We start from the raw sequence: 14,470 nt of genomic DNA, 5'->3' as shown, positions 1-14,470 counted from the left end.
GATCAGCCCATTTTAAATATGCAGATCCATCTCTTTCATGTCCTGACCCGTTCGTCTCGACTTTTTAAATTTTTTTCTAGAGGTTCATTAGACAAAGATGGAAACACCACAATATAGGTATAAAGGTTTAAGGCAACCTAAGAAACCCTAAAAGAAATATTTGCCACAAAGATGTTATTAATCTTTGATAAGAATTAGAGTTGTAAACCAAGAACCAAAAGAATCCTCTCTCAACGTTGCAAATGCATATTTATGACTTCCACAATGTCTACATATGTATTTGGTGTCTTTACATATAAGTATAGGTATAAATGTTTAAGACACCTAAAAAACCCTAAAAGAAATATTCGCGACAAAGATGTTAATCTTTAATAAGAAAAATACAATTTATTTTATTTCCTATACTAATATTTATTATGATTTTAATTATTGTGATCTATAACTAAAACACAATTCTCATAAAATATTATTATTATTATTTTCCATATGAAATAAAATTAATATTTTAAAAAATAAAATTTTATTTTCTTTAAATTTCACCGACAAATCGTTCTTATATTTTATAATATGTAAATATGACAAATTTATATAATATAAAAATAAAAAAATTGTAAATCTTATCTTAAAATATAATGGTAATGGTGGGTTATGGGAGGTTTATAAATGAAAAAGCACAGAAAAGGGCAGGAGGCTGAAGAAGAAAACCTCGAATATCCGTAACGTTGCATTTCTAATGGGAGGTTATCTTAAAATGTAAATATTATATTAAAATATAATGGCACTGAAGGTTATGAGAGGTTTTAAAAAAGAAAAAGAGGCGCATGGATGAAGAAGAAAACGTCGTATATCCGCAGAATACGACGTAACCTTTGTCTTTTGTCAAACTCTTTGTCTTATGGCTGACAATTAGTACGTCAAAGCCTAGTAAAATTTGACGTAACCATTGTATATTTTAAGCTTCGATGTTGAGAAGTTAAAAACTACTAGATTGTGAAAGACGTTCCAAGAATTCTATCCAGACATGGCTTCTTCATCATCATCATCTAGAAGAAAAGAGAAGGTTGCCTCGGTTACAAGAACCGCAAACCCATCTGGATGGATAAGTGATGACGAGATCCGAGGAAATTTTTTTTCTGGAGAGTTATAAAATATGTAGTTCCTCACAAGTATCTGGACCTGCAATTGTTCAAGAAAGAAGGGTTCTTTTTTCAAGAATGGATTTCATATCAAGGGCTTACATATTTTGTCCAGATGAAAGGAGATTGCTATCCAGATTTGGTAGAGGTTTTCTACACAAACCTGAGGGTTGTAAATGGGGTCATTCAGTCAAGGGTCAAAGGTGTTAACATTATTATTGATGAGAATGTTTGGTCACATATTGTTGGACTGAAAGCTAAAGGTTTGGATTCTCATATCCGTGATTCTGAGTCAAACAAATGGATAACAAAGAGAACTATATATGTAAACTGCTTAAGATATCCACGAAGGTACACGGTGAATAAGCAGTACCTACATGATGGCTTAAACAAGGAGGAGAAACTGATTGGTTATGTCTTGACTTGGCTACTACTGCCTGGAAGATTTATCGAGGACAGAATGTCAACAGAAGATGTATTTATGTTGAATGTTATCAAGACTAGAATCCCAACCAACTGGGTTGCGGTACTAAAAGATCGTATGATTGCTACAGGTCATAAATATGCACACAAATTGCCATATGGAGTATTTATCAGCCAGGTGTTGATACTCCAAGGAGTAGATGTATCTCAAGAAGTTAGACTTGTGTGCAACAAGTCACAAAAAATTGGTACACTAAGTCTGTTTTCTATTGGGCTGGAAAGGACTGTGAATGGATGGTTCTTCAGAGATGAGCTAACTGTTGGAGGTACACCTACTCCTGCTGCAGATCATACTGCCTTCATTCCACAAACTGATTTTGAGAAATATGTTGTTGATCAATTTAGGAAGAAGTCTGAAAGGGATGAGAGAGTTGAAGATACTCTTTTCAGATGGGAGAAGAAGGGAAACAAGAATGGCATTGGCTTTGAAACTGAAGATTTTGATGATGAGTCAACTGATGAAGATTGAATGGAATCTTCTTCCTAAGAATAGGGACTACTTTTCTATGTGGATTTATTTTTTATATTTTGTAATCATGCATTAAGTCACCTCTGGTTTTATGTACTGCTTCGGTTTTATTTTGAAATGAAATGAAAATTTATTTTAGTAAACGATATGTGAATTGTGAATGTTAATTGCATTGTTATGTGGACTAACCCTCAATCTAGTTGAAAAGAGAAGATTATGCTGTTCTGATATTGATCAAAAACTGAACACTGGTTTAAAATGGCAAATTTCAGTACACTACTAACTTGAATCGATTAAGGAAGAAGTAAAAGGAAAAAATTTCATGTCTGATTTTAAAGAAAAAAGAATATAACGTCGAAGCCCCCACCGAATACGATGTTCTATTAAGCACACAATTAATGCTCCCAAGTACTTCAATTCCCTTCACGTCCCATCCCAGAAGCCTACGACGTTCTATGGGAGGGCAGAAAAGGAAAAAGATCCGAAAGTATGGTACTTTTAGGCGGAAGAACAAACTTGTGCCTTCCAATACTACGTCCAAGCCAATTCAAATTTGACGTAACCTTTGCAATACTTAAAAAAAAATTAATAAATGGCGCGTTATTTTAAGAGAAAACGTCAAATGGTTTGGGACTTCGACGTTGCTTTTAAACGTAACGTCAAAGTTTTATTGTATACGACGTGAAAGTTTTTTATTGAATGTAAAAACAAAACACAATCTCACTGTTTGTTCGCGGTTCCATTTCCGCTTGAACTTTCTTCTTGGTGGACGACTGCGATAAAGAAAGAAGGTTATTTTTAAGTTGTTTCTGTCTTTGTAATGTCATTTCGTTCTCATTCCTAAGGTTGACCGATTGTTTTTCGTTTATCTTTAGGCTGTTTTTCGTACGGGGTCAGCGAACTTCGTCATCTTCTCTAGTGACACCATTTGAAGTATGTTTTTTGTTTCTTAAAATACTCTTACGTACGATGTATGTGCTCGTGTTTGTCGATTCTGGACGTATGATATCTATATGTATAACGATACTATGATAGTTTTTTTTGTTCCTTCAATGTATGATATTTGTGTTGGTTCGTTGGCAGCGAACTTCGTCATCTTCTCCAGTGACACCATTTCAAGCTTGTTTTTTTTTTTTTCAATATCTCTTTCGTATGATATATGTGTTCGTGTTTGTCGATTCTGGACGTATGATATATGTATAACGATACATATTTGTGTTCGTGTACGTATACTATGATACTTTATTTTTTTCCTTCAACATATGATAGGTATTTATTTTTGTTTCTCTACGTAAGTTAGTTTTTTTTTTCCGAGGATTCTTTTCGTTCAGTGTAGTAGTATGGATCGAAGCTGGATTCATCAACGTTGTATTAGTGAAGAGTATGAGCGAGGGGTTTCTGAGTTCATACAATATGTTAAAGAACACGCAAAACCAATGAACGTGGCATATTTTTGCCCTTGTGTTCGTTGTCTCAATGAAGTATATGAAGAGTTGGACAACATCCGTGATCATCTGTTCATCTATGGAATAATGAGAAGTTATACAGTTTGGACTTGGCATGGGGAAGTTTATATAAGCAACAACTTTAAGAGGTTCGGATTACGTCGATGAATGAATGAGTGATCATTTAGACGAAATGGTACGTGACGTTGGCGAAGAAAATTTTGGAAGAGCTCATTTATACGATAGTCTTAAGAACAATTCGGAGTAAGAATTGTATCCAGGATGCATCAATTTTACAAGGTTATCGGCTACTTTGAAATTGTTTTGTTTGAAAGCAAGAAATGGATGGACTGATAAAAGTTTCACATAATTGTTGGAGTTGCTGAAGGAGATGCTACCAGAAAATAACACGTTACCTATCTGTAATTACGACGCGAAGAAAATTCTATGTCCAATGGGTTTGGAATACCAAAAGATACATGCATGTCCCAATGACTGTGTATTGTATAGATATCAATATGCTTCAATGAATGTGTGTCCGACGTGTGGTTCGTCACGATTTAAGAAGAAACTTGATGGAAATAACGATGAACACAATGAAGGTCCACCGGCTAAGGTCATGTGGTATTTACCTATAGTACTGATGACAAATTTATGAACACCGAAAAACGGCGCCACAAACTTGTTTAACAATCGGCAAGTGTGACCGAATCGTATCAAGTAATAAAGCTAGGTAAGACCAAGTATCGTTTTCCCAAAGGACTCACGGCCTAGTTAGTTATATGATTTGTTGATTATTTAAGACTTGTGAACAATTGATTGTAGGTTTAAATGCAAAAGACAGTAATTAAACATGTATGCATGAATTTGATCAATGGAAAAGAGGAATACAAACACTTTAATGAATTAGATGGATGAGTATGTTGTTGGGGTTATCAATTTCATCTTGTTCACTCTCATATACTTTATGAATTCATCATTCTTATCATCAATTGCTAATGTCACTCTCTAAATCACCTTGCAAGAAGGCCTATCCTTAATTACGAGTTCATACAATTCCTAGCATTCCTAGTAATTAGTTCTGAAGTGCAGGAGCTTAAAGGCAACCAATATGCTATTGGGAGAAATTCCCCGGATCTAGATTTCCCCGTACGTTCCCATATCGACAAAATCAATAATCATGGCAAGGAATGAGTTAAACAAAGCAAGCATTAAGCAAAGAGGAAAATCCCTAACTAAAGATGAAAGAAAGCATGTATCTTAATATAAGATGTTAAAACACAAATTCCATATATGAGAGTTTCACCAGACTACATTGATTCCCCAACAACAATACAAGGTTTAGTTCACCATATTCATGGTGAAATTAGATGAACAATAATGGAAGAATGAAAGATAGAACCCTAGAAAGGTGAAGAGGTAGCCTGAGCATCCAAGATCTTCCTTCAAAGGGTGGAAAAGTGAGTGTTTGCTTCGTCTCAGCCAAAGATACAAACCCTAGGACGTCCTAAAGCTTATATATTATTCTAAAATATACAGAAAATTAGGCCCAAGTCCAAAATAATGCCGCTCAACGGTAAACTACCACTCAGCAGTAAGTGCGTGAGTTGTTTTCCTCCCCTCAGCGGCCTTTTCACCCCTCAGCGGAGCCAACGTGGGTTTCTGAGTGCCGCTCAGCGGTAAACTGCCGCTCAGCGGTAAACTGCCGCTCAGCGGTAATTAGGGCTTCTCCTTTTGCACTTTTTTATGTCTTTTCTGATTCCATCTCTATCCTTCTTCACTTCTTTCACCAAATTCACCTTAAAACCAGCATAAAACACTGAAATCAAGCATAAACCTGTCCAGCTCTCTTATATATAAAAATATAACCAAAAGCATGATTTCAAGCTAGTTTCTAAGTGTTAAAGGTTGCTTTAAGTATCAATTTTAAGCATGAAAATAACAGTTTTTCAACTGTTATCAAGTACCTAGGTTGAAACGATTGTTTTCTGTTAAAGAAAATGCGAAGAATCTTATGTGGCACGTTGATGGAAGAAAATGTGATAATCTTCTTCGACACGTAGCTGATTCCCCACAATGAAAAAACATTGATGGCACATTTCCCGAATTTAGTGCAGAGCCGAGAAACTTAAGACTTGCACTTGCTACCGATGGTATGAATCCTTATGGCAACTCAAGTAGTAAACATAGTTCATGGCCAGTTATTTTGATGATTTACAATCTATCTCCTATGTTGTGCATGAAGAGAAAATACATGATGTTGTCTATGATGATATCGGGTCCTAGACAACCTGGAAATGACATTGATGTTTATCGAAAACCGTTAATTGACGATTTAAAAATGTTGTGGGAAGAGGGCGTCGAGGTCTTCAATTCATATTCAGAGGAAAACTTTTGTTTGCGTGCAATGTTGTTTTGCACCATAAATGATTTCCCAGCATATGGGAACTTGAGTGGTTACAGTTAAAGGTCATTTTGCATGTCCGATTTTGTGAAGAAAATACTAGCTATCTTCAACTAAAGCATCGGCAGAAAACTTTGTACACAAGACATCGAAGATTCCTTCCTCGAAATCACCCTTACCGTAGATTGAAAAAAGCCTTTAATGGAAGTCCTGAGGATGATGTAGTGTGCAGACCACGTAATGGAGAAGAAGTATACGACCAGGTGAGGAACATTGATGTTGTCTTCGGAAAACATAAAAAGAAGACCGTTGAGAAAAATATTTGGAAAAAGTGATCAATATTCTTCAATCTTCCATATTGGTGTAAACTTGATGTGCGACATTGCATAGACGTGATGCATGTTGAAAAAGTGATAGTGTTGTTGGGACTTTACTAACATTAAAGGAAAGACAAAAGATGGAGTGAAAGCACGACAAGACTTGGTTGACATGGGAATCCGTTCTGAGTTACATCCGCAATCCATAGGAAGATGCACCTATCTTCCTCCAGCTTGTCACACTCTTTCAAAAAAAGAAAAACAATTTTTTTGTCAATGTTTACATAGTGTGAAGGTTCCACAAGGTTATTTGTCGAATATTAGTAACCTTGTTTCTATGAAAGATTTGAAGTTGGTTGGTTTAAAGTATCACGATTGTCATGTCTTAATGCAACAACTTTTACCAGTAGCTATTCGAGCCATATTACCTGCCTCTGTTAGAGGTATTCTCACACGTTTGAGTTTGTTTTTCAATGTCATTTGCATGAAAGTTGTTGATCCTCGATAGTTAGATGATTGGAAAAATGAGGGCATCACACTATTGTGCCAATTGGAAATGTATTTCCCACCCTCATTTTTTGATATCATGGTTCATTTGATTGTCTATCTAGTGAGAAAGATTCGAATATGCGGGCCGGTTTTCTTGAGGTGGATGTACCCGGTTGAAAGATACATGAAGATCTTAAAGGGATATGTTAAGAATCAATTGAGACTGGAAGCTTCGATTATAGAGCGCTACATTGTAGAGGAAGCCATTGAATTCTACTTAAGTTATATGCCAAGTTGTGACCCAATAGGACTTCCAAAGAAAATACATGAGAACAGACGTGAAGAAAAGGGAGTTCGAGGAGTAAGGATTGAAAGTGTTAGTGGAAAAGATGTTAATCAAGCACATTTGTACATTTTAAACAACATAGAGGATGTTATTCCTTACATTTCACAACACATTGATGAAATTAAGTCAGCACATCCACGTATGAGTGAAAAATGGACACTTAATGAACATAACAAATCCTTTTTAGCTTGGTTTAAGAAAAAGATTTATGTGACTCCAAATGTTTCTGAAAATCTATTGAGACTAGCTCGTGGACCTAACACTGATGTGATCACTTTCGGCGTATATTACATAAATAATTACTTGTTCTATTCAAAGGAGGAAGACGATAAAAGTAGAGTTCAAAATAGTGGAGTTACCCTACAAGCTGAGGCTGTACACTTTTCCAGTTCCAAGGATAAGAATCCAATTACAGCATCAATCAGTTATTTTGGAATAATACAAGAAATTTGGGAAATTGATTATGTCACTTTTAGAGTTCCAGTTTTCAAGTGTAAATGGGTTGACAGTAATTCTAGTGTGGTGACAGAAGACCTCGGATTCACTTTGGTGGATCTTAACAAAATGAGTTACACGGATGAACCATTCATTATGGCTAGTCAAGCAAGACAAATATTCTATGTCACTGACCTAGTGAATCATAAATGGTCAGTGGTATTGGAAGGCAGAGCCATGCACACAACTGATGATGAAGACTCTCTAGATATACTTGAGACAAGCTCCTTCTCATCAAGAACCATTGAAAATAAGGTCGATGATGTACCCGATGAAATACATGCAACTCGAAGTGATCACAACGAAGGCATATGGGATAAATAGGTGTCTTTGCATTGTTTTAATTACTTGTACAATTTATTTATTTTGTCTGTTCTAAATATAATCTACTAACACATTGTAAATAGGTATGACGAGCTCTAGATCAGGTCCGACGGGAGGAGGGGTAGATTTGTGACTCGGATGCCTCATGTCACATCCCGTCGGGTTAATGAGAAACCAGTGACGGTGGAGTTTGATCCCCGAACATTTGTGCCTATTGGGGCACATGCAACATCGTTCAAAAGTTACTTGGGCGTGATGGCAAAATCACATGTCCCTATTGTCGCTACCTGTTGGGATAATGTCCCACAGGTTGACAAAAATCTACTATGGCAAGATATTTTGGTATGTTTAAGATGTTTTACTTCCATCATTGACTTATTTTTCTTGATCATGCTTTAACATTAATTTTGTTTTTAACAGGAAAATTGGAATATCCCTAATGATGAGAGGATAAAAAAGAAGATTTTATCCCACATTGCAGTCCGGTGGAGGGACTTCAAGACGAGAATGACACGTCAATACGTCTTTGGCTCTAAACAGAACGACACTCTTTGTACAAAATATAAAATAACTGAGGAGGAGTGGGTGCAGTTTAAAGAATCTAGACTTACTCTTGAGTGGCAAGTATGTTTTTTAATATTTTGCTCTAGTCACATAAGATGTTAATTTGTGATTTATGCTTAATGATTTTCATTTTTTCATAGGTGAAAATGATAGCCGCCCAACAGAGGTAGAAGCTTAATGATACACCACACGTACTGTCACGTGGTGGTTATGCGTTATTAGAGAAAAAGATGAGAAAACGGCGCGCTGAGGAGTTAGGTCTTAGTCACCTGATCTAGCATCTCCACCAGCCAGACATGAATTGTGGAAGGCTTCACGAACAAAGTCCAGTGGTCAGTTTACATCCCAGTCTGCTCAGGAGATATCCTAGAGAATTGTAAGTGGTAACTTTTAACTGATTACAGGAAAGCATGGGTGAACGCTTCAGAATGCTCAAAGAAAAACTTGCGATGATCACCCAACAACAGCAGCAACACCACCAACAACAACAACAACAATTCGTGGGGGAGGCCTTAGGCACATTCATAGCTTGGCCTAAGGATATGATCATGCCATATTTTGGCCCATAAGCGGTATTATATTCTTCTTTCTATTATCTTAAATCTTCAAGTTATAATTAAATGATTCCTAACTTTTGTAAATGTGAGTTGCAGGTTTACCGTCCTGAGAAACAACCAATTGCTCAACCTGTGAAAGAGGCTCGTGAGGAAGCAGAAGACCATGATGTTATACCCATATTGACCTCCAGATTAAATAAGTTGATAAAAGGACCGGTAGAGATGTTGTGGGAGTTAAGAACATTTGGCCTTGAGTGCCATGTTCCATTGTATATTAATTTTGATGATGCTTATGAGATCATTGGTGGAGAAAAAATGCTCAACATTTCATGCATACAACCATGGTGCATGTAAGTTTTTTATTTGTTATTTTCCAATTTGTATATTAGTATTATTACTTATTAATAAATATACTTAACTTTATTCTTACAGGTACATGGACACCATCATAGTTGAATCAGGTCGGGCGTCAGTTTATGGCTTTCTTGAACCTCAGACCATTCAACCATCTGGAAACACATTAGATTCCAGAAAATCATATATTCAAACATGGATGACTGAGTCTAACAGAGAGATATATATCGTGCCATACATTGATGCGTATGTGTTTCCCAATATTGTCAACTTTTTATCAAATTTTAATCAATAAACTAACTCACTAGTTGTTGGTACATAACGGGGGCCATTGGCAACTCATGGTGATCATTCCAAAAAAAGCACAAGTTGTATGGTTTTGCTCTCTTCATAGGAAGATTAAAGCGGAGTTGAAGTCCTTGATACAAACGTAAGTATTACATTCATTCTTATCAATTCATTATGATATTAATATATTAACTTATGTTTCTAATGTTTCAAATTTGTTTAGAGTTGTGACTAGGACCAGAGGACAACAACTTGAAATTATATATCCTAAGGTTGGAATTCGTTTATCTTTAACCTTTAATTTTCGTAGTCAAATTTAAACCATTACATTTGACTAAGTTCTTTCACATGTTTAGTGTAATAAGCAGAATGATTCCTGGGCATGTGGCTACTACATCATGTCATGGATGAAGGCAATCATCCAAGCAGAAATTAGAGGAGAATGGACTGAGGTAAAAATTTACATTTGAAAATCTTACAAATATCAATAAACTTTTGACATTAAAATGAATATAATAGTAAAGTTTTCTTGATTATGCAGCAGTTCAACACTACCTCTCCATTGTCCACTTTAGTAATAACGACGATAAGAGAGGAATGGGCAGGATATTTGAATAAACATTTTAAATAGCTATACCTTTAGGTTTTTCCTTTCATGATAGTAGCATTTGCTTACTTGTGCAACTTTTAAACTGTTAATAGATTATTGTGAATAGATGAATACTGTGAATAAATGAATGGAAAACTGGGTTATTTAAAGTTTTGATGATAGCATTAGCGTCTTTTAGTTTTACTATTTAATTGAAATTGATGATAGCATGGTTTAAATTAATTAATTCTGTGAATATATGAATTGCAAAACTGGTTTCTGTATTTTAGGTTTGGTTGAATGAGCTAAACCGAATCAAATCGAAAAAAAAACACTGAAGGTAACTTCGAAGTACACACCATTTGACGTTCAAACATCGACATTAACGTCCCATATAGACAATTTCAATGTTAACCTTACTTCATTACCTTATACTTGACGTCAAATATTCCTTTAAATATAAATATTTATTCAAATATTACTCAAAAATTGACGTCAACTTTGAACTTTGACGTGAACATTACGTCCTTTATCCTCCACATAGACGTTAAGTTTATGTCCCTTCCCTCGTACATAAGACGACAAATTTTACTATAAATATAAATATTAATTCAAATATTGAACGTCAATCTCTTTACTAACTGACGTAACATCACGTCATTGCACAATGTTGACGTTAGGTTTACGTCAGATATAGATACAATCGACGTGAAATTATACTATTAACGTCACCTCGTGATATCCGACGTAAAAGTTACGTCACCCGCTATGACGTAGGTCTCTAATTCATCGTTAAAAGCTAAAAATAAACGACGTAATGCGCTGTTTTTGCACTAGTGAATGTACAATTTTCATATTACAGTTATATATATATATATATATATATATATATATATATATATATATATATATATATATATATATATATGAATGAATTGATTCATAAGAATGAATGATTTTTTCCTTTCATCACATGAGGAATGTATTGGACAAAGGAACACCACTACTTTATAATATAGCATTTAAATTAGAGAAAATAAAGTAGAGTAAGAAGTAACATAATTTCATCTTTGGTGTGTTAAATACTCATGGTTATTTTTAAATATGTTCCAAATGATGCAAGGTAATTAACATCATGACAATTATAGATCACCTGTGAAAATACTAGTAAGATTACAATTTCTGGAAGCCCAATCTCCACACATTTTGCAAGCTACAATTCAAGAAGAAATAGTCAAGAAAGTGTAAATCATACCAGTTATATAATTCATAGATTCATAGATTCATAGATGAAGGAAAGAAATAAGAAATAGTTCTTGTTGCAAATATCAGTACCACAAGAAAGCCCAACTCATAAAGTCCAAAGCCTGACAGAGCAACCAGGGGAACTGCAGAGAGAGGGCTTAAGAACCTATAAAAGCAAAACAAATTACTCACCAAAATTATTTGTAGAAAAATAACTTGCAGAATGGTAAAAATCCTATTTATCAGTGTAATTGGAATTAATCGTGATCAATAACTAAGAGTTATCAAAATAAGGAGGGATTAGTACATTTCTAAAAGAATTAGAGCTAGCTGTGGTCCAAACAAGAAAAATAGAAACATCTTTAAACATATGAAACTATAAGTATTGCATGGATAATCTCAAAAAGTTCAATGAATGTGACTACAAGATGGAAGGAAAAACAATTCAAGGATCTAGACAGGAACCAACCTCACTACATTGCGCCAAAGTCCACTGAATCCAACAACAATTTGGACGGTCGAACGATAAGTGCACCTTGCGTCCCACGCATTATCCTCTCAAATCTTGCATATTTATCACTAATAAGATAAACAAGGATAAGTAGATCGAACAATGAACGAGAGAGCCAAAACCAGAGAGCCAAGATCGAACACAGTCTTACCTCGACCTCGACCTAAGATTGGTCAATGCGGGAGCGCGCCAAAGCACCTCGACCTCGCTCATCCCACAAATGCCTCGACGCCTCGACGCCTCCACCTCGACACTCAACCAAGCAGGAAAAGATGAACACGAAGCCAAGTAGAAAAAGATGAACACGAAACAAGCAAGAGAAGATTGTGGTGCGGGGAAGGATTTGGGAAAATTTTGATGAAGGAGCGAGGGAGAGAGGTTAGGGTTTAGACATTTTTAGATTAGATGGACGAATGAAGGAGCGGGGAGGAGATATGAGTTGGGTGGAAAGTTTAAAAAAATAATAAAAATTGTTACATGCAGTTTAGTCATAAACCACGGGAATTATTTGGGGTTTTTAAAACCACCAGAAAATAACCCTTCCTAAAATTAGTTATTTTTGTAGTGTAATATTTTTAATCATAAATATAATAATATTATATATTTAAAATTTGGGATTTGAGATGATATAGATGATAACAACCACATCCATTATTAATTAATGAACATTATCGGTTATTGAATCCTTTATATTAAATAAAGTTTAGTGATCTCATTATTATTTCTATAATTAAAAGTTATTAATTTATTTATGTAAACTTTATCTTGAACTTTTCATGGGTGGTTTCAATTAAATGGTGCATAATTATTTTTCTTTAAAATAAATTTTAACATATAAGTATGAATTGGAATATATCAAATATTTCTATATATTAATATATATTTTTTTCAAGAAATTAACATATATATTTTCATATATAACAGAAAGTCGTGTAGTGTATTGTGTTTAAATTTTTTTTTAAAAGAATATATATAGTTGGAAAATTATTTGATATAATTAGTTGTGATTGGTATGATTGCGGTATATTTAATAAGTCGAGAAAATATGGAAACTAGCATAAAATTTATAATGGACAGATAATTGACTCTGCCTTTTACACTTCTGCGTTTTATAAAGATGTTGTAACTGGTGCAGAACAGTATATTAATAAGCTGAGACAATGATGGAAAATAACATATTTATAGTGGAGAAAGAATTAAAATTCTGCTTTTTACACCTCTGTGTTTTGCAAAACGATTTTTCTACTCGATTACACTGATTGATAAAAACGAAATTCGAAATTATGGTGGTGTGAATACCGCAGAACTTGCTTATTTTCGTATTTTTTTTAAAAAAAAATTATATTCTCGTAATAAAAGAGGGAGGTTTACCTATTATCATAAAAAACCAAAAAAATAAAATAAATGACAGATGATGGAGGAAGAATTGAGAATAACTTAAGAATGATGGGGACATATGTAATGCAACAAGGAGGTAACCAAGAAGCATTATTAATTATAAATATAATAAAGGCTGAACAAACACATGAGCAAATGCTGTCGAAGTAGAAAACAGTGGAAATAGGTGGTGGCAGCTAGCTATATCCCATTTCCAAATTGATGAAAGACATGCATGAGATTTATTTGGTAGTGAGATGCATGTTTGATATGTTCACTCAGCAAATCTTGGTGCAGAAGCATCGTCGGCGGAAGCCTCTGCAGTTCCCACCGGAGAAACCTTCGTTCCTGCATACCAGAGCACAATTATGGTCTCCAGTACACGCACCCTTGAACCCGTGGCTCTGTGACTCGCACACTCTTCCCTCCGTCTGCACCACCACCTCTGCCACCACAAACAGAATACAAATAAGTACTTTCATCAAACACACATTACACTAAAACCCTGTTAAACAAGTGACATTATGTAATGATAAAAGACAAAAGGAGACTAATCTTACGGGAAGCAAAGACCAGAAGAAGGAGCAAGAAGAAAAACCCACATGATTTCCTCATCTCCATGTTCACCAAGTTAACCTACTCTTTCTGGGGCAGTGTATGAATGCAGTAATGATAATGGGTGAAGCCAGTGTCCTTATATAGTGAACTGAATAGCGCGTGCATGACGTGTCAGATAATGGCGTGGAAATTTTCAGTGGCTCAATGTTTGAGATTCACGTGAAATTTTCAGAGATTGTCTGAAAACTGAGAGCTTGTTTTGTCCTTTTATCTGTGTTAATGAAAATGGTGTGGTGAAGGAGTAATGGCTATTTACTGAGGTGGGGGATTCACAATGTACAGTTTCACGTGATGACCTGCATCTCTGGGAGAAGAAACAGACAAAAACTAACAAAAACCAGATGCTCATGCCGTGGTAAATCTTATTTATGTAATCTTAAATACCACTGATAATAATAATGTCAAAATTATATATTTGTCATACAAATAAAAAAGAAAATTATGTGTTGTTCACGTCTT

At 34.9% G+C, this 14,470-nt stretch overlaps 3 protein-coding genes and 1 pseudogene across 3 annotated transcripts; 3 read left to right on the top strand and 1 right to left on the bottom strand.

The window, feature by feature from the left end:
• The first annotated feature begins 3,428 nt into the window (after positions 1-3,428).
• On the top strand, positions 3,429-6,272 carry LOC148203563 (uncharacterized; annotated as a pseudogene).
• Positions 6,273-6,795: 523 nt separating this feature from the next.
• On the top strand, positions 6,796-7,908 carry LOC148203562 (uncharacterized). The gene has a single exon (XM_088107653.1). It carries the CDS (start codon positions 6,811-6,813, stop codon positions 7,906-7,908), a length of 1,098 nt encoding a protein of 365 aa, XP_087963779.1. The 5' UTR covers positions 6,796-6,810.
• Positions 7,909-9,465: 1,557 nt separating this feature from the next.
• LOC148203561 (uncharacterized) lies at positions 9,466-10,302 on the top strand. Its single transcript, XM_088107652.1, has 5 exons — positions 9,466-9,633; positions 9,692-9,813; positions 9,895-9,943; positions 10,028-10,123; positions 10,213-10,302. Exons 1-5 carry the CDS (start codon positions 9,466-9,468, stop codon positions 10,300-10,302), a joined length of 525 nt encoding a protein of 174 aa, XP_087963778.1.
• A 3,189-nt stretch (positions 10,303-13,491) lies between these two features.
• On the bottom strand, positions 13,492-14,089 carry LOC124832635 (defensin-like protein 1). Its single transcript, XM_047306887.2, has 2 exons — positions 13,954-14,089; positions 13,492-13,838 (listed from the first exon to the last, which is right to left on the bottom strand). The coding sequence occupies exons 1-2, from the start codon at positions 14,012-14,014 to the stop codon at positions 13,672-13,674; spliced, it is 228 nt and encodes a 75-aa protein (XP_047162843.1). The 5' UTR covers positions 14,015-14,089; the 3' UTR covers positions 13,492-13,671.
• Positions 14,090-14,470: the final 381 nt, after the last annotated feature.

The sequence above is a fragment of the Vigna umbellata genome, chromosome 2, assembly GCF_029865625.1.
Source record: "Vigna umbellata cultivar VRB3 chromosome 2, Vumbellata_1.0, whole genome shotgun sequence".
Classification (NCBI taxonomy): Eukaryota; Viridiplantae; Streptophyta; class Magnoliopsida; order Fabales; family Fabaceae; genus Vigna; species Vigna umbellata.
This window is presented reverse-complemented; position numbering and strand designations above follow the sequence as displayed.

Excerpts from the sequence above, each read along its gene's own strand:
- LOC148203562 (XM_088107653.1), top strand. The coding sequence starts at position 6,811 with ATGTATTTCCCACCCTCATTTTTTGATATCATGGTTCATTTGATTGTC.
- LOC148203561 (XM_088107652.1), top strand. The coding sequence starts at position 9,466 with ATGGACACCATCATAGTTGAATCAGGTCGGGCGTCAGTTTATGGCTTT. Across the intron at positions 9,634-9,691 it reads TGCCATACATTGATGCGTAT|TTGTTGGTACATAACGGGGG; the intron begins GTGTTTCCCAAT and ends CTAACTCACTAG. Across the intron at positions 10,124-10,212 it reads TTAGAGGAGAATGGACTGAG|CAGTTCAACACTACCTCTCC; the intron begins GTAAAAATTTAC and ends TTGATTATGCAG.
- LOC124832635 (XM_047306887.2), bottom strand. The coding sequence starts at position 14,014 with ATGGAGATGAGGAAATCATGTGGGTTTTTCTTCTTGCTCCTTCTTCTG. Across the intron at positions 13,839-13,953 it reads TCTTCTGGTCTTTGCTTCCC|AGGTGGTGGTGCAGACGGAG; the intron begins GTAAGATTAGTC and ends TTGTGGTGGCAG.